Here is a 24,841-nt window from a genome sequence, read left to right as displayed (position 1 = left end):
GCTGCTGTCTGCCTTCCTCGCTGAGCCAGATGAGCTCCTAGCAGTGCTCGTATGCCCCTGTTCTGTACTTGAGAAATATGTGACTTACAGCCAGGGAGAAGCATCTATAAATGCCGTGGCAGCCGGTGCCAGGCTCTTGACAAGAGTGAAGCTCTGCCGTCCAGCCTTGCTTCTCAGGGAGCTTGGACAGAAACAGAGGCACTGACGTAGCGGGAGGTGAGTGAGGCTTTGCCAAGGGAGGCCATCTCGTAACACGATTTTAATTGACGGACTGTTCTTCTTCCCAGGGGGACATTCATTTTTGTACCTTGAAATGTTTATCAGATGAGCCTCAGCTTCACAGTAAATGTTCACTCATAAAACTGAGCGACAAGAGGGAAGTTGATTGCCTCCGTGTAATAAATACATCATACTGGAGTCCTCGTGAGCCCAGTTTCCATGAAAGCCACAGGTTACTGCAAACAGCTGCTTGCGAGAAGACACACTGACAGCCAGATGTCCCGACCAGACGGTTTACATTAAGGAGACATTAAAAACTTAGCTCATAGGTGGCCCTAAACCAGGACTTTCTGTGGTCAGCAGCATCTTGGCACCTGGCTTGCCTCATCCTGCTAGTCTCCTTTAGCAACAACAACCCCTTTCCTGCTCCCTCCATCCCTCTTACAGACACCAAGCGAATCTCAGAGTTAATTTGCTCCAACAAAACAGAAGAATCTGTCTAAACCAGTGAAGGTTTAATGCTACTATGCATTCAGACCTTTGGATCTGTGCAGCAAGAGTGCTTCCTGACACAGCCACAGGGAGATTTCTCTATTATTTTCTCTTACTGTATTTTCGGGACAATTCTTTTGACCACTGCAAACAGGGCCTGGCTTTTAGGAGGAGGCGGGACAAATAATTAGGTTAAAATCTTCCTTCTGTGCCCCTACTTGTGGCTACCAGCAACAACAGGGTCAGGATGTGGCATCAGCCCAAGGCTCGCAGCCTCTCCTTTGCTCGAGCAAGTCACCCAGGCAGGCAGCCGGGACAGCCGCAGGAGACGAAGTGCATCTCCAGAGCAGCTGCCTTCTGGTACCGAGGGGGAATGCAATGTACTGATGGGAGGCTGTGATAAGAGGCCATCGAGTCCCGGACTCATTGTCCTCTCAGATGAGGGTCTGACAGACCCAGGTCAGTTCTCAGTAGAGTGGAAAAATCTGAATTTATGACAAAATCGTCCCATATGGGAACACAGCAGCCAGGCAGCCACCCTCTCCCTGCAGCCGTCCTGGGAAGCTCATCCTTCCCTCCAGCCCAGGTATCATTTCTTCTTTGCTTCTTCATGCTGGTTCGTTCTCCTTTAGCACCTTCCTCCTAGGTGAGACAGGGCAACGTTTTGCTGGCTCTGGATATGCTTTCATCCCGCACCAGCCATCAAGGTGAGTGATCGCTGTCCCCTGTGCAGCTGGGGGACAAACGTCCCTGCAGGAGCACACCCAGGGCTGGGCAGAGCAGGAGGTAACGTGTCTCCTGCTCTTGGGCACATCCTTGCAGGGCTGGGGCTGGCAACGAGGGACCTCGGTGCCGTGTCCCCTGTGCAATCACTGCACCGCACTCCCTTGCACTGGGGCTACTGGTTCATGCATGAGCCCTTGGAAAGTGCCCTGGCAGCAGACACCCATCTCCCTCCCCTTTCCTCTCACCCACCATGCCACGAGGTACCAGAGAGGGAAGCAGCCACGTAGAGCCATCACTATTTTTAAATTCCCCTCTTCATCATTTATGACTGCGGCTGTGACCTCCAAAATCTGTCACATAAGCGGAGACCAGAATCTGTCCCTGGCTGGTGCCGACTTAAAACAACGGCCCCTGCGGTGGGCACGTGGCAGGTGGGAGGGCACCGCTGGCTCACGCCAACATGGGGGCACCCCCCCATCCGGGCTATGGGGTGAGGGGGAAGGGGGTTGCTTCATCCCTTTGGGGGCTGAGAGCTCGGGGTCTGGCCACAGGCAGCCATGAGAGCGACTCTCCCCTCACTTGCTCCCCTGCTGTCCTCTCCTGATTCCTGCCCTTTAATAAGGCAATAAATTACCATTTCTGGCAGGGATGAGGTTGGTCAGCATTTAGGAAGATTTCATTTCCAGTATTTGAAAAGGTGGTCGTTCTGACCCGATAGCCCTCCGCAGGGAGCACTTGGGTAATACCCAGGGCTTGATTTATGGTGTTAAATTGGCAGCCCAAGAACTGCTCCTGTAATTTATTACCCAGCCTTCACCAGAAAGCCTCTCTCTCTTTCTCACCCCTCCCCTCGCCTGCTCTGTCTCTCTTTCTCCTTATTTTTTTTAAGAGGGAACAGCTGACAGCCGAAAGCTAAATCTAACATTTACACATGACTTCATTACCCCACTAAAATAAATGACTCAAAGCGGTGAAACCCATCAAAACTGGGGCTTTGGCACCGGACACCGAAAGTGAGGCGCCTGATTCCCTCCCTCCCCATCACTCTGTCTCCTTCTTGCCCACGGTGCAGTGTGTTCTCAGCGTCCTCATAGGGCCAATCCATCATTTGCTGCATCCCACCCTTAAACGTGGATACTTTCCTGGGGCCGACTGCATCAAGCACAACTGCAGATGCAGCAGGTGTGTGGCCACCAGCTCCAGGAGGAGCACAGCACACGAGACATCAGCAGGTCTGGATGGGTTGACTCCTGGACTTCTTGCCACCTCGAGCTGCTCCTCACACATAGGAATGTTTGCCTGAACAAGAGACCCTAGTATGTATCAGGAAGCAAGGACAACTTGGTGATTTTTAGCAAAATCCAGAAGATCGTGGAAGTATGGTGGAGCAAGTAATGAAAATGGGAAGGTAGAGAAGGCCAAGGGAAATGGAGGCAAAGGAATGAGCAGGTTGTGCAGGGGAGAAGTGAGAGGTGGGTGAAGAAAGCTATGGAGGGGAGGAGAAAGGTGAAGTGGTGAGAAGGGAGGAGAGGAAGAGAAGAGCTTGGCCAGTAGGCATGTGTAGGTGCGTTGCTGGGGAGTCCACCCCTTGTCTAAGTTAGGGCCAAGTCGTGGTTACCCACTGCTGGGGTTTGCCTCAAGGGCTGGTCGTGGCCACTTGTTGTCACTCCCCTCTTGCTATGGCTGGAAAAGGCCTTGTGGCGAGCTGGAGTGGGAACCAATCTAAGGGAAACTCCATGGGTTGCTTGGTTGGCCTTTGGATGGACAACTGTCCCACGTCGGCCCCCCGGACACCTGCGCCAGCACAAGCAAATGGGCAGGGACAAGCTGGGGGAAGGGGCAATACCTCCTTTTGGCAGTAGAGGTGTTTTATGATAAATAAGGGTGACCATGGAGCTATGGCCTTAAAGAGAGATGATAGTTATCCTTTTTGAGGAGGAGGGTATTCTGGCTAAATGCTCTCCTCCCGAGCACTGTCAGCTCACATAAAAGTCCATCCTATGAGCTGACCGTGGGCCCTGTGCTTGCTCAGCCTTCCCTGAAAAAAAGGGGAGAATCAGCGCAGATGTTAAGAAACAATTTCTCAGCGTTAGGGTGCATGAGCACTGGAAGGGTTGCCAACTCTTGGCTCTATGAACAGGTTAGGCAGATATTCATCAGGGCAGGTTGATCCCAGCAAGGAAATGGCACAGGTGATGCCTTTTGGTCCCTTCCAGCACCAGTGACTGCAATTTGCTGAAGTTCGTTAACTGTAGTGACAGTCACTACAGACTTTGATTTGCTGCTGAGCTTAGCTTTAATCAATCAGTCTTTACTGAAAGCATCTAATGCCATCGTTGAATTTCATCACTTCTTAGCGGCAGGCGTCCAGTAGCGAAGGACCTGTTCTTGGCAGTGTGTCAGGTCTTGACGCGCAGTAGGAGCACCAGATGCTGTAGAAGGTCAGGTGGCTGCTATGGAGAGTAGCAGGAGTAGAGGTATTCTGTCAGAGCTGGGCACAGCTCAGCCCATGACATCATTATTATATATGTGTGTGTGTGTCTATAGCTAACGAGGCTCAAATTGCCTAGTCAGGCTTGTCTTTATAGATTAAATCGATACATGGATACCATGTAGTGTTGTCCAAGAAGGGCCAGCTCCCTTTGCTCTTCCCTCCCCAGGAAAGCCGACCCTGAGCCCGTCCCCCCGGGGAGGAGCGGGGAAGTTTTCTGTGTGCAGCCCTGGAGGAGCAGTGGTTTCCTGCAGCCTTTCATCCAGTCTTCCCGCTCCGGAGGGAGACGTCTGTAGCCGGCTGGGGATGCCGCGATGCCCTCTTGCCTCCTGGCGCCGTCTCTGCCCTCTGCTCTGGTGCTGGGGTGACTCTGGCCAGCCCTTCCCTGGCATCCCGTCCCTGGGTGCCTGCGGGTGTGTGGCTGCATCGAGCTCCCCGTGCTCCCCCCCTGGGCTGGGAGCTCACAGCCCAGGCTGAAACACCACTCAGCTTTCATAATCAAATAATCCCCATGTTTATGCCTCACTGACTGACAGCGCTGCCCCTGACATATCATTATCGGGAATTTACATTCCTGCAGGAACTGCGAAATCCCCTAGCCCTGAATCCAGAGCTTTCCTGTGGCACCAGAGGGAGAGGAAATAATCTGTGATCTTGAGACTTTCAGACCACTGAAGTAAACCCTCTTCCCCTCCCTTTGTTTGATTTAGCACTTTACAGACTCCCACGAGGGGATTCTTGGTTTCTTATGGGTTTATTTTGTTTTGTCTTAATGTGTTGTGCTTTTATTCCTCGCTCTTCCAGTGTCAGTCCTTTTGGGCCATTTGCCTCCTGCAGACTTGGGAAAACAGGGAGGGCTGGGCTCATCGGTCGAGAGCAGTAAGGTGCTGGGGGTCTCACCAGGGTGCACAGGGGCCAGCACATGCGCTGGAGCCTGCCAGGAGCACATGGTGGTGGTGGTGATGACCATCTAGCCAGGGACAGACAGTGTCCCCAGGGCACCCAAGCTGCTCTAGTGGGTCGGACCTGAGGTACCTCCAGCCCTGTTGACCTGGTGCTGTGAAATAGTAGATACAGCCAGAACTTTGGGGCAAAACAGAGCTTCTCTCCACCTGAAACAGGAAAGACATTGTCTTAGGCAACAGGTCTTGTCTGTTCTTGTCTCAAGATAGAGCCGGTGGTGGAACACAGGAGTCCTGGCTCCTTGTCTCCTCTTTGCACTGCCTGCCCTGCTCTGTCTCTATCTCTGTTTGTCCCCTCCAGGAAGGCACACCTGATCCTGAGGAGGCTGGAGAAGGTCAGCAGTCACTGCTCGACCCTGCTACGCAGTGCCTACATCCAGAGCCGCACCGAGACCATGCCCTACTTGTTCTGCCGCAGCGAAGAAGTCCGGCCGCCCGGCATGGTCTGGTACAGCATCCTAAAGGACACCAAAGTAACGTGTGAGGAGAAGATGGTCTCCATGCTGCGCAACACGTACGGGGAGTCCAAGGGGCGGTGAGGGAAGGTGCAGGCCTGGAGCTGTGGGAGGCACAGGGACTCCAAGGAGTCGAGGACTCGTGGTGCGCTGAGTGGCTGGTGGGGTTCGGGGTCGGGTGGTGTTCGGAGGGGGTGGAAGGGGACAGCGAGGCCAAACAGGACTTTCTCACGCAGACGGCAGAGAAACAAGAAATCAGCAAGTTGGACTTTAATTTCTTTTCCCTTTTTTTTTAATTTTTCAAGAGGAACAAACAAAAAAGAAATTACCTAATTTGACTCAGCATAAAAGCCTCTCCTTTTTAATCTTTTCTTACTGAATTTCCTGGACTACACGCTCCAAAACCCTGGGAGGAGGAGATACCCACTCGAGGCCAGGGCCAGGCAGAGGGGAGCTGCTGGGCACAGGGTGACCCCCTCCCTGCCTGCCCTGCCTGCCCTGCCGCCGGGCAGGAGCTGTGGGGCGAGGGGCCCCGGTGCCGTGGCGGCCGAGGACGCCAGGAGGAGGCGGTGCGGGTGGCCGGTGACACTGCGCTGCCAGCGAAGGTCACGGAGGGGGATGCCAGGCAGGTGCCGGGACGCTGCAGGCAAGCTGGGCTTTTGTACCACTCCAAGTCGACAGACTGGCTCCGTGCACAGCCTTCGTTCACGAGGCTCCCGGCAGCTTGTTCTGTGCATTAAAGATTCATATTAAGTCCATCTTCGCTGCCTCCTTGGTGTTTCTTCCTGACACTGTCTCACCGCCGCTTGGGTGTTTGTGGGGTTTCAGGAGCGGAGAGGGCATCACTGACGGCTGTCCCCATGCCGGGATGTGGCTGACAAACCGGTGCTGACCCCAAGAGCTGGACACATGGAGAGGAGGGGAAAGTGCAGCCTGTTTGCGTAGGGTCCTCTCCCTCCCGAACACCCAGCTCAGCCACCGGCCCCGGTGGGAGCTGGAGGCGTGTGGGAAAGCCCAAAAGGAAGCCAGGGGCTAAAAAGACATGGAGAATCTGGTTTCTTTTACTGTCAGATGTGGGTTAGGCTGGCCCGGGATCCCTGTGGGTAATGGATTTCTCAGCCTGGCAGCCAAACCAAAAAGTGCGGGAGGGTGAGAAGGGAAAAAAACCCGAAAATCAGATCAGCTCAAAGCTATTGCTTTTTCGTTTTAAAGCAAAACAACAAACCTGGAGGGGGAAAAGGGAACAGTGTGGGTTGAATGAATCAGTTTAGTCAGCCGAAAACAAATAGTTTTGTTTAGTTTTTCAGGTTATTTAACCCTTTAACATAAAAGCAAACAAGCAGGAGGTGAGTTTCAAAATGAAAATGTTTTGAAACCAAACAAAGGTGCAGGATTTGATGTGGAAGAAGTTCAGCCAGAGACCTTTTTTCTCTTGAGCTAAACCTATTTGCCTGATTTGCACCCACTCAAATAATTCTGATCGTTTCTCCCAAACTGCTCTTTTTTTCCCCCCTCTCTTTGGTTATGTCTCTTCATTTGTCTTAAGCCATGTTGATGTTGCACATTGGGAAGGCCTCCAGTACCTCGTCAAAGTCCTGCTGGAGTTCACAGAAAACTTTGCCTTGATGTAGCAGCCTGTGGAGCAAGTGCCAAAGCATTGCAGGTTGCCTGAGGTCTTAATTTTTAAGCTAAACCCCTTTTTCTGACAGAGGGAGAGGACAGTGACCCTGAGGGATCTGGGCTATGGCCACTGTGTCACTGAGGCTTGTTCAGCACTGAGCACGAGGACCGTGGAGGGACCACGATGCCACGTGTGTTAAAACCTCTCTCAGCCCCCAGCACTGCTGCTGCCTGTTAACCACCCCTTTGCCCCTCGGAGGTGGCTGGTGGCCGTGGAGTTTGGTTGTGGGGATGAAGGAGATGACCATGACTTGCTGCAGACGAACACAGACTTTGCATTTGCTTGGCTGGAGCTGCTGAGCCCCGGCGCAGCTCTCAGCACCCGTCCAGCACCCTGTGCACCAGCCAGGCCTGAAGCAGGTCTGTGAGCCGCAGAGAGACCGGAGCTCACAGCTCTTGCACCTCCCGAAATGGGAGACACTGGTGTGGGAGGACATGAGGCAATATTTGTTCAGCTTTGCTATTGTGTAAAACAAAACACAGCAAAACCCTTGAAGTGTGAACGTACAGGCGTCCTGGCCGGTGCCCCGACTGGTCTTTCTGGCACCGCGGTGTTACACTGAGCCGCTCATTTCATGTGCTGCCATGACACGGTATATGCACTGCTGGGAGGGGAAAAACCCCTAGACCTCTCTTTGGAGCCACTGATGCAGATTGAGCGGGACTGATCCTCCCCTCCTGACAGCTGCAGAGCCGGCGGTGGCTCCATCGCCCCACAGGACAGGTCCCCCTGGACGCTCAGCAGGACGCGGCACACGCCGAGACTGCCAGGGCCAGCAGCAACCGCACAGAGCCCGGCTGGTCGTGGCCTGACGGCGTGTTGCCGCTAGCACTGGGTGAACCTCCAGGTGCTTTGAAGCCGTCTTGTTTTCTCAAGCCTTTCCCTGTATTTTACAAACATGGTGTTTTATTTTGTTTTTGTTTGGTTTTCTTCGGAGATGATTCATTTCTCTTGAAAGCCCCGTGCAGTGTGTGCTGCGATGGGGAGCAGCTCTGCGGTTTCACTGCAGGTGAGAGCCAGTGTTGACCGACCTGACAGACAAATTGCTTGTGTTTTCTGTAATGCCGCTGACGGGACTAGAGGCAACCATAGGTGTGACGGGGCTAATGCTACTCGTGGGATTCCTGACCATCATGAGTGTGGTGCTAGGCGTTAGGAATAGGAGATGCCAGCCAAAATACAGGGTGGCTGGCTGGATGCCCTTCAGCACGTTTTTCTCCACTCTGATACTGTGAGCTCCCCCACAGTGGTATTTTTCGCACCTGGGATACCCATCCCAGCAGCCTCCCTCAGCAGAGCTCGGGGGGAAGGGGCAAAGCCCACAGCACGGGGCCGTTTTTCCACGGACGGCGATGGAAAGGAGCCTTCAACTCTGGTAGCGCTAACTTCTGCTGGGAACAAAACACGAGCAGCACAAGGACAGGCTGGCTGTCCCCTGCCTCCACGCTGCAGCTGCATCTGCTGCAGAGACCAGGGTCTTAATTCTTGCTGCTTACCTTGGAAGGCTGGTGAAGAGCTTCGCATCCTTGGTGAGGCTGGCTGTTGCGTACGGGTACGTATACAGAGCGAGTTGTGTGTAAGCCTGTGTTAATATGTACACAGCAGGTGGAAGAGTCTAGACTCCTGGGCAGGAAGGCTGTGGAGTTTGACGGCTATTAACCTGTCGAGAAGCGCACCTAGCTCCCAGATCAAAGCCAGAAGAGCCTCTGGCCGGTGATGCTGCCCGGCGCGGTGTACCCAAGCCAAACAAAACCGAAGAATTCGTCGAGGTTACACATCCTCCGGCGCGCAGCTGAAAGGAAGGGTCTGTATTTTCTCCCTGGAAACTTTGGAGAATGTAACCCTCCAGCTTTCAAGATAAACAGTTGTAGTCACAGCCTAGCAATGCTGGCAAATGGACCCGTGCCCCGTAGTGTGCACGCACACACACACACACACACCCCGCCATTCCTCTGGCTCCCTTAGGGAAAAGGGATCCTTGCTCCAAAGCAAGTTGCTGCTGCCCCAGGGGCTGGTTCCTCTTGCCAACCCGTACCCCGACTCTGCTGTGCCACCAGCTGGGCTTTGGCAGACCAGGGGCCAAGGCTGTCCTGGGTGGGGAGAGCACCAAGGGGTGGATGAAGCATGAAAAGTGAGTGGGAAGAAGGGCAAAAAGATGCCATCATCCAGGTTTAATAGATAAACTACCCACATCCATTCGCAAAGCTGAAATGGCATGAAGCAGGGAAGGGTAACCTGGCATCAATGGCTCTTGGAGGGAGTCGCCAGCTTTAGGATGAGTTCAGGGCAAAAGGAGCAACCTCCTCCATGTGCCTTTGCAGTGAGTGCATGTAACGGCATCGATAGAACAGTCATGGGTGCGTGCAGGTCATCCGCTGCTCCCCGCGCAGCCTGGCCCTACTCCCACCATCCATGCACCCCCCCCCAGCACCCCATAAACTCCACCTCAGCACCAGGAGGTGGTTTCTCTGCAGAGGCTGCTCGCTCTTCACCATACGTGTGTTCACACTCTTCCTTTTAACAAACATATTCACTGCCACTTTCAGCATCCCTTGAACGTCCCAGCGGGCACATGCCCTTCTTAAGGGCACCCTAAATCTGCCACTTGTTTGGCAGCTCAGAGCTGATGACAGCCGCAGGTCCCCTCCCCGGGCTGCGTGGGGCTGCCTCCTCCCGAGGAGCAGAGCGGCCCTGAACAATCCCCATTGTCCCCACAGCCATTGTTCCCCACCGCCCTCGTCCCGGGCCGGGCTGCAGCTGGCACGGTGCACAGCAGGGCTGATTGTTTGGGTTGCTGTGCCGCTGATGACACACTGCTTTGGGACAGCTTCTTCCCACGGCAAAGGCCTCTGGAGTCAAGTGCTGCATTTGCTCCTTTATTTATTTGTTTGGTTTCTGCTTTTCCTCTTTTTTTTTTTTTTTTTTTATTATTGCTTAGTTGGATGAGGCAGGCTCTGCTGAGGCTGGGGAAGAAGCCAAGGGAGCGCTAGAGGCCGTTCAGCATGGGCAGCCTAGGTCCCCTCTATCGTGGGGAGGGGTGCCTGGGATGGACAAAGACTTGCAGTAACACTAATGCTTAGCCATGACAATGCCCTGTGATGTGACAGGTGCCTCGGTGGCCTGCCAGCTCACACCTTATCGCGCTGGGAGGATGTAAACTGCACGTTATACCTGCTGGGGCAGAGGCAGGATTAGCTCTCCAGAAGCTGAGCATCACCAATGTGAATCAATTTGTGCACTGCAAGATGCAAAAGAAAAGGTTTCTGCTTCTTTTTCTAAGCACACTTAGCCTGTCTGCCTCCCCCGGTGCTGATGGCCGTGACATTAAGACAGGAGGAACCATGGCTTATAGTCCCACCATGGTGGAGGGACATGCCCCGGGCAGCTCCCACTTTGTAAGTGCCATTCACAGCGCTGGGCTGGGGCTGGGGTGGGCAAGGCTGTGCCCAAAGTGCTCTCAGCAGCTCCCAGGCACCAGGAGCTGCAAGGGCTTCAAGGAAAGGTTTGGGTCAGTACGGTGTGCTTCAGCTCTGGCATTTCATATGGTGCTGCAGGGGTCGGAAGGCTTTAAATGCTTGGATGGAAAGTTTGAGCATAGCAGTATTAATAAAGCGTGCAATAAAAAGGATTCCCTTTCCCTTCCCTGCTCCTGCCCACCCTCCCGTCTCTCCAAGTCCGTTTAGCAGCCGCTGTGGCATGGAGCCTTCACGCCTACGGAAACACAGCAGCGTCAGGGCTTGGGAAACCTGCGTTATTAGGGTGATATTTTGAAAAGAACCTGCTTATTTTGAGCACGTCTGTGCTACAAGGTGAGTGCCCAAAGGCAGAGCTGGGCTTTGAAGTTCAGCCAGAACCATCCCCCTATTTCAACTCTTTCATCAAAAATGCCAATGAACCTGAAGCGTAATTCGGTTCTTCCCAGTGGGCTGGATGATGATAAAGGGGAGCAGCAGCGAGCTTAGGTATGGGGCTCTTATGCTTTTTTTAAACAACTATATGAGTGGAGGAGTGTTTTATGTACAGGTAAACTGGCAGGTAACATCTTAAGAGCAGGGCAGGGGGTGGCTAGAAGTGACCGTGTTGCTGTTTGTACTAGTTCTTCATTCATCACAACTAAAGCGATCAAAAAGCTGTGAGTAACTTTTTACCTATCTGCAAAAAAATATTAATTTTGTGAAAGCTGTTTTTAACCACTAACGTTACCCACTCCCCAGGCCCGAGAGAAGTCAGCCAAAAGATTCTCAAGACCTTTAAAACTATTTTGACACAGTATTGCCTCACTTGTACTTAAAAAAAATTTAAGACCCTGGCCCTTTGGCTGCATTTTATCAGAGAACTTAGGCCAGTTGTTGACTTGAATGATGCAGGCAGCGGTTATTCCAATTCAGGGCAGAGGGAAAATTTGGGGCCATCGTAGTGCTGTGGTAGTTAATGAGCAGCAAAAAGGAGAATTCTGGCCTGGGAACTGCTCACTTTTCTTCACCTCCCAGGTGTGTGCCTTAGAAACTGAAAAACTGAGGAAGTGGGATGAACAAGTCCAGGAAAAGATAGTGCAAACACACAAAGCGTTTGCTGGGTCTGTGTGTGTCTGTGTGTGTGTGTGTGTCTGTGTGTGTCTGTGTGTCTGTGTGTGTCTGTGTGTGTAAGCAAGCGAGCACATGGGCACACATCTGCCAGCATACACACCTGAACGTTCATTTGATCTCCAGATGCCCTTGCTTGCATGCGAAGAAGTTTTCTTTTATACTTGTGGGTAGTTTCCTTTATATTTCAGTCTTTCTACAGAAGCTTTTTTTGAGCCTCTGTGTCTTTTCGTCCAAATTGTTCAAAGTTGCTAACAGCTTCATTTTCCCATTATCACAATTACCAATGCCATACTTGTTTGAGAAGCTGTGGCTTTCAGCTGGGAGAGGACTTTGCCCTATGAATTCAGAGCAATTTCCCCGGCTTTCATATATAATCAATGCAGTCAGCTCCTTTTGATTTAATGCAGCCAACAGGAATCACATCTGGTGTCACAAGTGCCTCGCAGTCCCTTCAGCACGTGGGCCTCTTGGAGAGGCTGGTGGCCCAGTCTGGGTGACTTTGCGTGTGTCATGAGACTCCCTGGGCTGGTCACCACACAGCAAGGTCACCAGCATTACTGCTACGGGGCTGAGATATTAAAGCTGCCTTTCTTGCTAGGTCTCAGCCAGATTTAACATTTGCTGGTGGCCACGAGCCCTGTTGCCATCTCGCAGGACAGTGGCTTCAGATCTTGCTCAATGCATGTATCGATTTTTTTTCCCCCTCTCCCTCTCTTTAGCGATTGATTTCCAGACAGACGCGTAAACTGGACATAGAAACTGTTGTTTTGACTGTGCGTTTCAATTGATCGTGCTCGTGTGGTTATGCACGTGCGAGAGGAACAGAGCTGAACATAGCGCAGCAAACGCAGCCCAGCCCAGCAGGAGCGAGCTGCCCGCTGTTCACTGGCTTTATGGGTTGCTCCCATCTTAAGATCCTTATTAATGCTTAATAGATAGTTCAACACACAGCCAATTGATTTGTATATTGCTGTAGACACAAACCGTTTAATACATTGTTTATGGGCCTTTTTATCTACAGTATGTTCTATTGATAGGGCTGTCTGTGACGCGCTTATACCCTATTAATAATGCATTGACCATAGACAGGGATGGTATAGAAAGCATGATGCGCTCTCGCTCGTGCTCTTTCTGTCTCTCTCTCCCTGCTCAATATATTGCGGTGGATTTTGACAGTTAAAATGCAAAACATTTTTTTACTGACTCACTTATGCCAGTGTAAAAAAAAAAAAAATTATTTTATTCTCATCCTTTAATCTATGGTCCCAATCATCCCATGGATCGTGTGGTGTGGAATTAATTTGTTGTTCACTCCACAGGCCATTTACACACTCTAGTATTACTGGCACACTTTTAAAGCGGGCCAAGGTGGTACCAGCCAGTACCGTGACTATGTCAGGATGGCAAATGGCGCTAGCTAGCATTACAGCCCAACGCTGACTAAAGCAGATGCAAAGGAAAATGTGTAACAGGGAAAGCATAGCTGGTATTTAACACTCCCGCCCCCGTGCACCCCCTCCTTGCCCTCTGCCCATGGTCCCAGCCTCCGTGTCTTATCAGGGCTTTCCTGGGGAGTTAAATCATTAGCGAGTTTGGGAGTTAACTGGGTTAAAAATGACTCTCTTTAGGATCAGGGGTCAATAACTGTCAGGGCTAAATGGCACCTATCCTGACTGCATGTGCATCCTCAACGTTTGGAGATGTCGATGCTGAATCGATTCACATTTGGAAGCTGAATCAATACAGATTTCTCAGTACTACAGCATAAAGTCCCTTTCCTTGCCTGCCACAGCAGGGTCTGAGCGGGCGGCAGGCTGGGTCCCGCACCACGGCCCCGGCACGGGGGTCCCGCTGGAGCATTAACAGTGCAGGGGCAGCATCGGCAAAGTGGGGCAGCACAGCAGGACCAGCGCGGCTGTGACCACGGGGAGGCAAAGCCTCAGAGGGAGGAAAATCTGCAAAGTTGGTGGGCCAGAACGGGGCCAAAGGACTTTGCCATGAATGACTATATCAACTTCATTGCCCAGGGAAGCTGCCCTTGGCTGGGGGCAGGTGGGCTGCACAAGCTGTGCAGGGCTGAGCCCTGGGCTGCTGCAGGCTTTGCTGGAGCTGCAGCTCCTTCAGCTTACGTCCCTGACCACAAATACCTGCCATGGCAACAAAAAGCCACACTTTTGGTAATGAAGGACCAAAAGTTTCTTAATCCCACTCAGGTTATTTCACACATTAGCAAGAACGAACAGCCCTGTGCTTTGAGTCCACCCCTTTCCTTTTGGACTTGTGCATGCTTGTGGGCACGCAACTGAGACGTGTCCATCACGGTGCTGACCAAAATGACGTTAAAGGGTTGCAGAGCCTCATTCTCCAGGAGGAGAAAGACATGCAGCTTCATCGCAGGTGACCCAGCTCTGAGCAGGGGTCTGGACCAGGACAGGCTGTAGCACTGCGTCGTGTGCGTGTGTGTGTACGTACACTGGGCACGGGGCTTTATCATCACCAGACGTGCACTAGCTCACTGTGCATACCTTACAAGACCTTGGTCTGGCGTGAGGGGACTGCAAGCTCAGCTATCTCTTGACCACTGGAGACTGCCTTATCTTTAACTGTATGTTTTCTTGTGTGTCCAAAGGCTTTGTGCATCAGCACATTCAACTCCATGGCTGCACGGAGCTTTCAGCCTTCCTTCCCGCTTAGGTAATACCCTTGAGTCAAGGCAAATTCCCATTGGGACTCATTTTCTGGATGACCATGTTCTGCATGTGATGGAGAGGGTAAGCAGAGACCATGGACAACTTCAAAAAAAAAAAAAAATCTTTATAAAATTAGAAGCATCCAACCTTCAAATTTCCAAGCATCTCTCACACCAAAACCTACACCAGGCACCAGCCTGCCCCGAGTGAAGCAGGACCTGAACCGCCTTGGCAGAACCAAACCCGCTGGAGGTGAAACGGGCTCTAGGGCTGACACGTGGCTCTGTCCGGCGCTGCCTCCCTCCACCTGCTGCAGCCCTCTTCCCACCAGGGCTCTGTCAAAACACCGCAATTTTCAAAACCCCTGCCCAAAACCGAAGCGCTGGAGCTCAGCAGGAGCATGTGGACAGGGTGGCCTGTACAGCTGTGCAGCCAGATGTGGGACCCCACAGCCACACTCACCACCCCCCACCCCGGGGTACCCGGTGATGCTCGGGGCCGGCTCGACCGAAAGCAAAGGAGACGTGGCAAGAGCAAGCGGTCCAGTTCAGAACTCTTTAATACAAGCTTATATTGTTTGTGTTTCTGATTCTCTGTTCTCCCAACATCTGGGGACATTAACCCTCATATGTGTGTGAGCATGTGTATGAAGATATATACAAAATCACACAGTTAAATATTTAAGCATACAAGGTATTATATATTTATATAATATAGAACTTTAGGGTATAGGAATCAACAATGGCAAAATATTTCTGATGAATCTGACATAACTTTTTTTGAGTGAAACATGACCTGTTTTTGAAAGACCAGAGGAAGTTGTTGCTTATTAAAAGAAAGAGAAAAACCTGTATAAAGAAATTCTGTGAAAATGATTTTAAAAACACCATGAACCAAAAAAAGGACAACTGTTAAAAACTGTATTGAAAAAAAATAAATTAGATGAACAATTGTGTAAATATAAATTAAAAAAGATGACAATCTTAATAAATAAGCTTTACTATTTACATCTTTATATATTGCTTGGAGACTTAAATTAGATCCGTTAAAAACAAACGAACGCAAAATAAAACCCAAAATCGGAGCAGCAAACGTACAGGCGTGAGGTACAGAATTAAGGGTTGAACTGTATTTTGCTTGGTTTTTTTTTTTTTTCTTTTCTCTTTTATACAGTAGACCAGTAGAATTCTTGTGAAAATAGATCCTCAGCACTTCATTGGAGTATTGGTTGACGTGGCTTCCAAAAGGTGCCAAGAAAGATTCCATAATAATAATAATAATAACCATAATAATCATAATAATTATAACAATAATAAAAAGATACAATATGATACATAAATATGGAAGAGCAGTTGGTAATATGAATACATTTTTCTCTAGACGAGATCACAGTTTTATTTGTAAATATTACACTGATATATATATATAATATTACACATATAATATTATATATATATCATATATATATTTATATATATACTTATATATATAGTACGGCTCAATCCTGCTCCCAGTGAAGTCAACAACAACAACAAAAACCCCTGTTGACTTGATGGGAGCAAAATTCAGCCTATCATCTGCAGACAGGTAAGTAATTACAGAGGCCGTACAATGCAAACTCCGCAATGGTTCCAATTCCCTCTTTAATTGCTGGTGAAATGTTTCGTTAAAGCCCTGGTTCTTTGCACTCAGAAGATGGAAACTGGTGGCTGAATTGTGGCCTCACCAAACGAATGAAAAACCAAAAGACCAAACCAAACCAGAATGGGAACCAAAGACAACTTGGACTCATTAGCTCCGCTTATCGACCTAACAGGACTAACACCACCAACAAGTAGCACCAAGACTCCTCATCTAACACCTGAAGCCAACCCAAGCTCTTGTTTCTGGCCTCAGAGGAAGCAACTATTATTCTTAATGAATCTTGGATGTGTAGATCAGGTGAAAAGGGGAAAATTTCAGTTTGCCAAACTAAGACAGAAACAAAATGTTAAGCCCCACTTTGCTCCTGCTAAAATGACCAGGATTTTGAACACTGGGTGGCAGGAACAGCCCAACACCAAACCCAAAATCCCAAATCGACCGTAGCTCCAAGGAAATATATCTTGGGCCACCTGGACCTGCTCCTGCTGATGTTTTGGTCATGCTCCCACTGAACTCAGTGGTCAAGGTCCTCCAGTGGAAAGGGGCCTGTCCCGGGGCTCCAGTGTGCCCAACACGTGAAGTCAGCTGGAGGCACGGGCGTTTCTGCGACCCCAGCAGGGAGATGGCTTTCCCCAGAGGATGGGATGACGTGGAAGAAACACAAAGCAAATCAGCTCAGTTGCACCACTGAGACCAAAATGGGGCGCACAACCATGAAGATTTCAAGAGCATATCTAAGCCGGGCATACGGTCCTCTCCCAGTGATACGAACATGCCCATTAACTCGCACTGGGGCATCCAGGGAACAGGCAGGGGAGGGCAAGATGCTGCCGAAAGGCTGGGAATTTCCATGGCATCCAAAAAAGTTCAAAGGACAAATCGCCAGCTCTGGAACCCCTTTGAGCATCCCAGCCTCGGCTGACTTAATCCCATCCCCTCCTGTCTTCTAGCTTGGCCTCGAATGGAAACGACGGGCTGGAGTGCGGGAAGGGGATGGTTGGCACCCCACTTCCCGCTCATGGGAATCACCTGTCTGCTCACGTAGCAGCTTTCTCCTTCCCCCCCCCACTCCCAGTCCCTCGCAGCTCTTCGGGATTCAGACTGTGCAGTGCTTCTGAGTGCAGTAATTAGAGCACAGTGAAATACTGGTTAAATGCGTATGTACAGTTGGATAATGTAAAAATAAGCACAAATACACACTTAAAAAAATAATCTGGAAAAAAAAAAATAATAAACTCCGTCCCCCTCCCCCCACAAACAACAATATACCAGGGGAAAAAATACCTTAGCCTTAGTTCCTGGACTTATCACAAAGCACAAGGAAAACAAAACCAGACAATGTTATAAAACCTCACGGTACTTCTAGGGAAATCTACACTTAAGTATCTAGCTCTCTACTCAGCTGGCAGAATCAGTGTTTTCCTTTCAAACACACAAAAATAGGCTTTGCTCTTCTTGGATTTGGATTATGCGGGTTTTCTTTTCTCCTTTTTTTGTGGGTGTTTTTTTTTTTCTTCCTCTCTGTAAAGCCTCACTTGTTATTTTTTTCCCCCACTTGAATCAGTTGCAGCAAGAAACTTTTGTTGGCTATCGGGTTTTCTTTTTCTCTCTCTTTTTTTTTTCTTTTTTTTTTTTTTTTTTCTTAAACACAGGTAAAACCTAGAACAAACCGACAGTTACAACCAAGTGAAACCGAAACCAGGAGGGAGGTAGCTGGAACCCGACTCCAAGAGTCCTCTGGTGCCATCCTCCTTTCTCAGCCTGGGGGGGACAGCGGAAGATGCAAGAAAAGCAGGCGGACACCAGCTCAGCCCATCTGCGAGACGGTGGGGAGGGAGAGGGGTAGCAGCTGATAGAAGTTTCCCACCCCACCATGCACCATTCACTGCTTTCTGCTCCAGCCTTCCCTCCCACTGGCCATGGACACCACCCACAGCTAGGAGGTTGGCTGGTGGCCCCAGGTAGGGTGAAGCCTTGGCTCATTAGCTGTGACAGAGAAGATCTTGGCACTAATGTGACCTGGACTTTATGAGCAGCTAAATTTCATCAGCATGGGCACCCTCTCCTGTTCCCCCAACTTTGATGTTGTCCTACACCAAGGGCGTGGTGGGTAATGTCCCTCTCACCTCCCACCCAATGGCCATCACAGTCATGGAGGATCTTTCCTAGGGACTCCACTGGGCATTCAAGGCCCTTACAGTGGTAGATGCTGCAAGGCCAACCAGCTGGCCTTGCCCCAGGGTGGGGGCACAGGGGACAGGAGCTGGACAGGTGTCCATGCCCCACAGCTCCCCTCTCTGCACCCCTGGGAGCATGGTACAGCACCTGAAACGCAGAGGGCAAAGTTTGCCCCAATGCAATCTTTGCCCAATGGAAAAAAAATGCCATTGGATTTAACATGACTCAGAGCAGCACTTCTCCTGCTCCCGGTTCTGTCAGCCCCATTGGAGAAGATGGACAGTGCCAACACAGCAGTTGGAAAAAAATCAAATAGCAGCAGGGAAAGCCTGCCCATGGGAAAGGGAGTTGGGTCACCCCCGGACCACAGGAGTGAAGCTGAGGTGTGAGGCTGTGCTGGCAAGAGGCCACCATCTCCCGATGAGAACTCCAACTCGGCGGGCAGAGGCTGGCCCTGGCTGAGCAGAGGAGTTCAGCAGGCCCTGAGCTCCTGGGAGCCCACGGCAGCAAGTGGCAATAATGCTTATACAGACTTGTCCCTCCTGGGCAATGTCCTAGGTGGGAAAAGCAGATGGAAAATCTCCTCCATGATGAGCTGCATAACTGAGAAGGGGATTTTGCAAACTGAGCTGCCATCAGGATGCATGCAGGACCTGAGCTGGGGCTCCCTGCTAGGTGGGGTGGAGGGGGGAGATCACGCCAAGATGCCTCAGGCATTGAGGACACGATGTGTTGGCAGTCTGAAAGGCTTCTGAGGTTGTGAGCTCTTCTGATGGGCTGGATGGCACATGAACAAACTGCCAACACAAGAGTACAAAAGGACCTGAAGGAAGCATCCCTTTCACCATTATTTACTTCCACTGTTACTTAGGTGGCAAGGGGCAAAAGTGGAAGTTTTGCCCAGGCCCAGTTTTTGCCAATGTTCTCTACACTGGAGGATGTTCAGCCTAACTCCACAGAAGGAGCTCTGATCCCACTGCGCTGCCTCTTCCTGTACCCCCCCGCACAGTGAGGGCAGAGCCATCTGCACAGCTCCCATGGCCAGGCCTTCTCCAGGAATAACTAGGAACTTCACAACAGAGAGCTCCTCACCTTCTCATGACAAACACCTCTGCAGGCCTCTAAATTTTAGTTCTTGAGATTCATCTCTGGTTTACTGCGACAAAAGCAACCCCAACAGTGGGTGACAAGAGCCTGGCTCCTTGCACCTACAACTCTGTCAGTTTTGCATTTCTAGTTCTCCTATCCATTTTTACATCCATCTCCATGAGCTAACTGACCCCCCCTTACCCTTCTGCTTTGCTCCAGTGCCTAAATGTTCAATCAAGCAGGAGTAGGAAAAAATTTTTCCAGCCTGTCTTTACCCAGTAGATTGTACAAGTCAGGAGGGTCCCAAGGAACAGACTTAACACTTGGAAGGATGCTCTTTTGGATGTGTGTTCTTCCTAGCAGGAGCAGCAGGAGACAAGCCCAAGCTGCACGGGGATTTACACGGGATGGGTTGTAGCAGCAGCACTAGATGCACTGGGCACCTCAGTGACTCAGTGTGATGAACCCTATGATGAAATGAGTCCCCAAGGGTCTGGCACAACACGTGCCCCCTGGGCTGAAACAGGAGGATGGAGCTATACAACAGGGAAGTATGAGGTCTGCTGCAGCTAATGCCCTTCCTTCTGGAAGATTACAAGCAGCTAAGCTCCTGGTCTATGAAAGGTGTCCAACCCACTGGCCTGGCAGCTTAATACTGACAAATAGGGCCAAAATTCTAATACTGTCTCCTGCAGTCCTTTCCCCACAGCATGTGCCTCCCCCTCCTCTTCCCTTCTCCTGAGAATGAAGCAGAGCGTGAATCGGTTGTTAGATATATACCACCGTAAGAGGTGGGTGGAGGAGGTCTAGAAGAACCACTTGGCTGGGTGGAGACCAGAAAGCAGATTCCTTTGGCTGGCTGGTGTCCTGTTTTCTTGCCCCAATGCTGAGGAAGAGACCAGAGGGTTTGAAAGGCAGGTTGTAGGTAAGCTTTAAGGCAGACTGTTTGGTTGCATGGGGTTGTTTTCACCCTGTCCTGACACAGTAAGGAAACGAGTTGTATGGGACATAGCAGCAGGAGTAGCAGCAGCAGACATGCTCAAATGACAAGTGCGGGGGCGAGTTACCCTTTCTGCTCCTCAGAAGCAATCATCCACATTCCTCGATGCCAGTCCTTAGACTCCCCACTCCCTGACTCCACCATGGGACCACCTGCCCACCTGCACACAGAAACGTCCCAGCAGCCCTGCAGCTTCCAGGCAGGCTACAAGGGGGCTTTTTGTTGGCTTTTTGAGGGCAGGGGGAGAAGGAGGAGCTGTACAGAAAGGCCACTGCAGTCTGCTGAGCTCCCTGGCTGGAAGTAGCGTTCCTGTGAGGAGCAGATGCATCCCACGTCTCGAGCTGGCTGGGCGTCTGGCAAATCACTTGCCAAGAGGCACAGCCCTGTGGAGATCCCACCCCAATCTTAGTGCCCCGAGCATGCGATACCTTGGCATTCAGCATCAGAAAAGGCTCAGCTTGGAATCCTCCAAGAGCACAGCCTCTTGCACGAACGGTCTGAGTTGTGAGTGCTGGAGAGGGGAAAGTGTTTTTGCGTTGATCATAATCTCTCACTCTTTCTCTCTTTCTCTACTTATTTCTATAAATATGTGTACATAAATAGCTTGTTTCTCGCCTTGAATCTAGATATGAACTGTTCAAATTAGGTGGGCATAACATGCTGTTTTGATACATTAAAGTCTTCTCGACTTGACTCTTGGTTGTTTGTTTCTTATCATCACTATTTAAGATATAGTTAATACATAAACCCCTACTTTGAGTTCTCCTTGGACAAAAATTAAAGGCAGACTGGTTGAATTCTAAGGGTCCCTGGTGCAGAAATGCCATCCAGTTGAGCAGCTAAATGTTAAAAACGATACCAAAAGGGATGTGGTGTCTCTCCTAGCCTGCCTTGAGCAGTGTGGTCCTCCATTCCACGTCGCTTGGCATTACCCAAGACTGAAGCCGCGGAGGTCTTTCTGATTGTGCTCTTGGGCGTTGGGGTCCCGGCAAGCACACTCTCCTTGTAGGTCACAGGACATAGGGAAGGGAGTAACCTGGGGAAAGAAACCAAAGACACAAAGACATGAAGGAGGGTATGCACCTACTGCACCCTGGAGAACAAACGAGACTTCTGGAGTGATAACTTCAGAAATCAGCTGCAGTCTTCAGCTGTGTTATTTTTTTTTACAGTGATTTATTTTAGTGCTGAGCTGGTGGTGCACTGAGGCCTCAGGTGAGTTACCTGTCCATAAGAGAGGCTGTGAAAAGCGTAAAGAAGAACCCGTTCAACTCATGCAGTTACTAGTCAGCAGATACTTCCTTAACAGTTCACATCAGACACATGAACATAGCTGGCTGGGGAGACATGTACTTCTCAGGCAACTCCGGGGCTTTTTGGGGTACTTACCACGATGCTTAGATCACATTACACTGCCAACCTCTTCTGAAAAGCTATCCTTACCCCAAAGGCTACAAACACTAAATGACAGCAAAGTTACAAAACCCTCACCTCACATGACCAACTCAAATGATCACCAAACATGACTGGGTCCAGCAGGTCCCAACTCCAGTCTTCCCATAGCACTCCTATCCACCTCCAGCTTGGGGGGGTTTGGTGAACCCCACTCCTGGGCCATAATCTCCCCTTTGTAGGGTACCACTTTGCAGTAGGGCCCTATGGCTTGGGTGCTGCTGCTGTGCCTAAGTCCATTTGTGCACTTAATTATGAATGTTCTTGGTTTCAGTTCCTCAGGGCAGGAACTGAACCAAACACTACCTAGCAGATCAGTGAAGCTGTAATCCAGCAGAGAGACTTCTTTAAATATCTGTTGTGTTTAAGGTCAAGAGATGCAGCTAACGGGCACTGAGGAACAGCAAAGGAATGCAAGTAAGAGACTGCTACGTGCATGATCTGTCATCTGTCCATGATCTCTCTGGAGAAGCGTGGGAAGGAGCTGAAACAATAGCCCGCAGTGCCTGGCTAGCGGAAGTTGATTTTGGCCTATTGCATCATGGTATTTACATAAAGAAAAGGGGGTGGCAGTGGAACAGTGTCTCGCTTGCCCTGAAGTGAATTCCCAAGAATTTCTCCCATCTGCACAGACTGAGCAAATGACCTCATTCCCCTCCCTTACACTCCTTCCAAGACAGTGCCACAACCTGTTCAAACGTTCCCGGTGAGGGCTGCACGTGCGCGTTCCGTCTGCTTCCCTTGGCTTTGCTGCCACATGTTTGCTCTCTCTTTCATAAACACTTTTCTTCAGGCTACAAAGCCTGGGTCTGCCTGTTCCCTATGTATCATCAACAGCACATCTAGGAATGTGGACCAAGCACTGTGCGTGAACGCATAGCTGTCATTTCCACCTAGACCTTCCATACGTGCCCCTGCATGTCCATCTCTAGCATGCCTTTCTCCTGACGCACACAAGAACGGGATGGAGAGGTGTGGATCTTTATTTCACAACTGGGGAGCCTAAGGCAGGGACATGCTGACAGAGACATTAAATAGCCAACACTCATCACCAAATCAGGGTTTAGAGAGCCTCCTCCCCTTGCCTTTGACTTCATTCCCAGAAGACCTGACCCTCCAGGTAGAATAGGGTGATGACTTTTCATCAAGCCATGACCTTGGTGACTTAGGAGCTAAATAACCAACCAGTGAATAATCTGAACTTACAATTGTGCAAATGTGGAGGTTGCAAAGAGAAGAGAGAGTCCAAAAAGTTAAAAGCAAATGAATTCAAATAATTGGAAACTAAAGAAGTTTATAAACTGCGGAAAACAATAGGAGCTTAAGGGTCACTTGATCCGACAGAAGCCAGCCAGAACAGGACTGTCTCATATCACAGTGTTATGATTATTCTTAGATAGGAAAACAGAGACATCTGCAAACAATGGGTTTGGGGAGGAGGCTGAGGATGGATCATTTAATGACTGAATTAAAATACTGGAAAGGGAAAAAGAAAAGATACATGAAAAAAAATGACTTTTTTTGTTCAATGTAGAAGGAAACATTTTGGTTTAGATTATCTGCTACAGTTCAGGTTTGACATTTCCCTCCAAGACATACAAATAAAAAAGACTCTTCCAGAGCAAAATTTATGTCTTGAAATAAAAACTTATTTCACTTAGAAAATGCTCAAACAAAACATTTAAATATGTCTGGAGTTTCCCTTATTTTTATTTTTTACCCTGAATCATTCAGTTAATCTGGATTTGGCAATGATTTTGACTTAAAAAAATCCTCCCTGTTGTACAATGAAGCTACTGGTTGGAGGTGAGACCTGGGAACCTGATTCTTTCATTTGTCTTGATCAAGCTTTTTCCTCTCCCTGGCCTGGATTCACTGTGTTTGTCTGTAACAGTCTAACAAAGGCGATTAAGTGGCCCCTGCATTCAAAGGAGAGAGACAGGCTCACAGAGAGGGGGGATACACATTTTTGCATTGAACACAGGACAACCACACACCCAACTCAGGCATTTCAGTAAAGTGGTTGAAATTAGCCGTGACATCCTACTGCACTTTGTCTCTGCTGCTGTCCATGCACAAGTGGGACAGTGAAACGTGTTGCAGGCACGGAGATCCCATAAATGCTACCACTTCACTTGCAGGAACATCAGAGCCAAGAGTGAAAGCCCTGCATGACCGTGTCTCCAAACCACCACCTCACGTTCCCCTAACCTGCTCTGTGGGCTGTACTGAAATAGTGGCCTTAGAAACCCAAACTGGCATGAGTTTGATGTTGCCTTGAAGTGATCTACCTTCTTCATTCTCTCTCCTCCCACTTCTCCTTGTGAGTGCCTCATTTTCCCTTTTGCTTTCTTACAGGTCACTGTAAGTGTGTGCTCAGCACTGAAGCAACCTGAACAAAAGGTGCACGTGAGAGACTAGATAGCTACTACATTGCAGCCCATTTCTGGGGAGAGGGAGCCACTAGAGATGAAAAGTCTTGCCGTGTGTTGTCCTCTAGAAACCCCCCAGTCTCCTAACAGTGGTCATGGACAGAAGTGCAGGAGCTTTCTCTCTGGGGCAGAGCCGTGGCCCATGGCTCAGCAGCGGTCACAGCAGTGGGTAGCCTGAGTGTAGGAGGGTTTCTTCCTGATCAGATTAGCCTTATTCACTTTATGTCCCTTACAGAGTTTTTTTATGCAATTTGATTTTTACAGTGCTATTGTCCAGATAGATGAATTGTTTTGTCTTATGGCAGTGAGCTCCAGAGATCAGTTTTCTATTATGTGAAAAGGCAGAGATTTCTATGGGTAATAAGCACATCCACAGTCATATTAGACAAGACAAAATTCTTCAAACACTTAGCAGTAACACAGGGTTTCCACTTTAAACAACATCTGCAACAAATACACATTTGAGTTCCCCGAGGAGCTGATTTCCACAGGTATTTAGGGAATCAAACCCACACATGGCATCTACTAGGATTGTCACAAATACCCAAATCGGAGAAACCGTAGAACCCCTTACAAGAAGGACTGCCTTTTGCCTTGGGCTCGTACAGTGATAGCCCTCTGGAGTACAGAGCCATGAATAAAGCTGCTGGATGTTCTAGAAATAATAAATGCTGAACCTTTTTCTGAATGACAGCCCATTTAGGTGTGGAGCCCAGATATACATACTCCAAGATTAACTGCTTC

The 24,841-nt window shown here is 49.8% G+C and overlaps 2 protein-coding genes across 4 annotated transcripts in view; one reads left to right on the top strand and one right to left on the bottom strand.

Annotated features, from left to right (window-relative positions):
* Positions 1–5,501, top strand: part of ASTN2 (astrotactin 2) — a 364,218-nt gene extending 358,717 nt beyond the window's left edge. For all 3 annotated transcript variants that reach the window (XM_076355678.1, XM_076355679.1, XM_076355680.1), the window contains one exon: positions 5,192–5,501. In XM_076355678.1, coding sequence (XP_076211793.1) covers positions 5,192–5,429 — 238 coding nt within the window. In that variant the 3' untranslated portion in view covers positions 5,430–5,501. The remainder of the gene's footprint in view (positions 1–5,191) is intronic.
* Positions 5,502–20,800: 15,299 nt separating this feature from the next.
* Positions 20,801–24,841, bottom strand: part of PAPPA (pappalysin 1) — a 179,142-nt gene continuing 175,101 nt past the window's right edge. Inside the window, exon 22 of the mRNA XM_076355185.1 lies at positions 20,801–21,249. Within this exon, the coding sequence (XP_076211300.1) occupies positions 21,142–21,249 (108 nt within the window). The 3' untranslated portion in view covers positions 20,801–21,141. The remainder of the gene's footprint in view (positions 21,250–24,841) is intronic.

Source organism: Aptenodytes patagonicus, chromosome 18 (genome assembly GCF_965638725.1).
Source record: "Aptenodytes patagonicus chromosome 18, bAptPat1.pri.cur, whole genome shotgun sequence".
NCBI lineage: Eukaryota > Metazoa > Chordata > Aves > Sphenisciformes > Spheniscidae > Aptenodytes > Aptenodytes patagonicus.
This window is presented reverse-complemented; position numbering and strand designations above follow the sequence as displayed.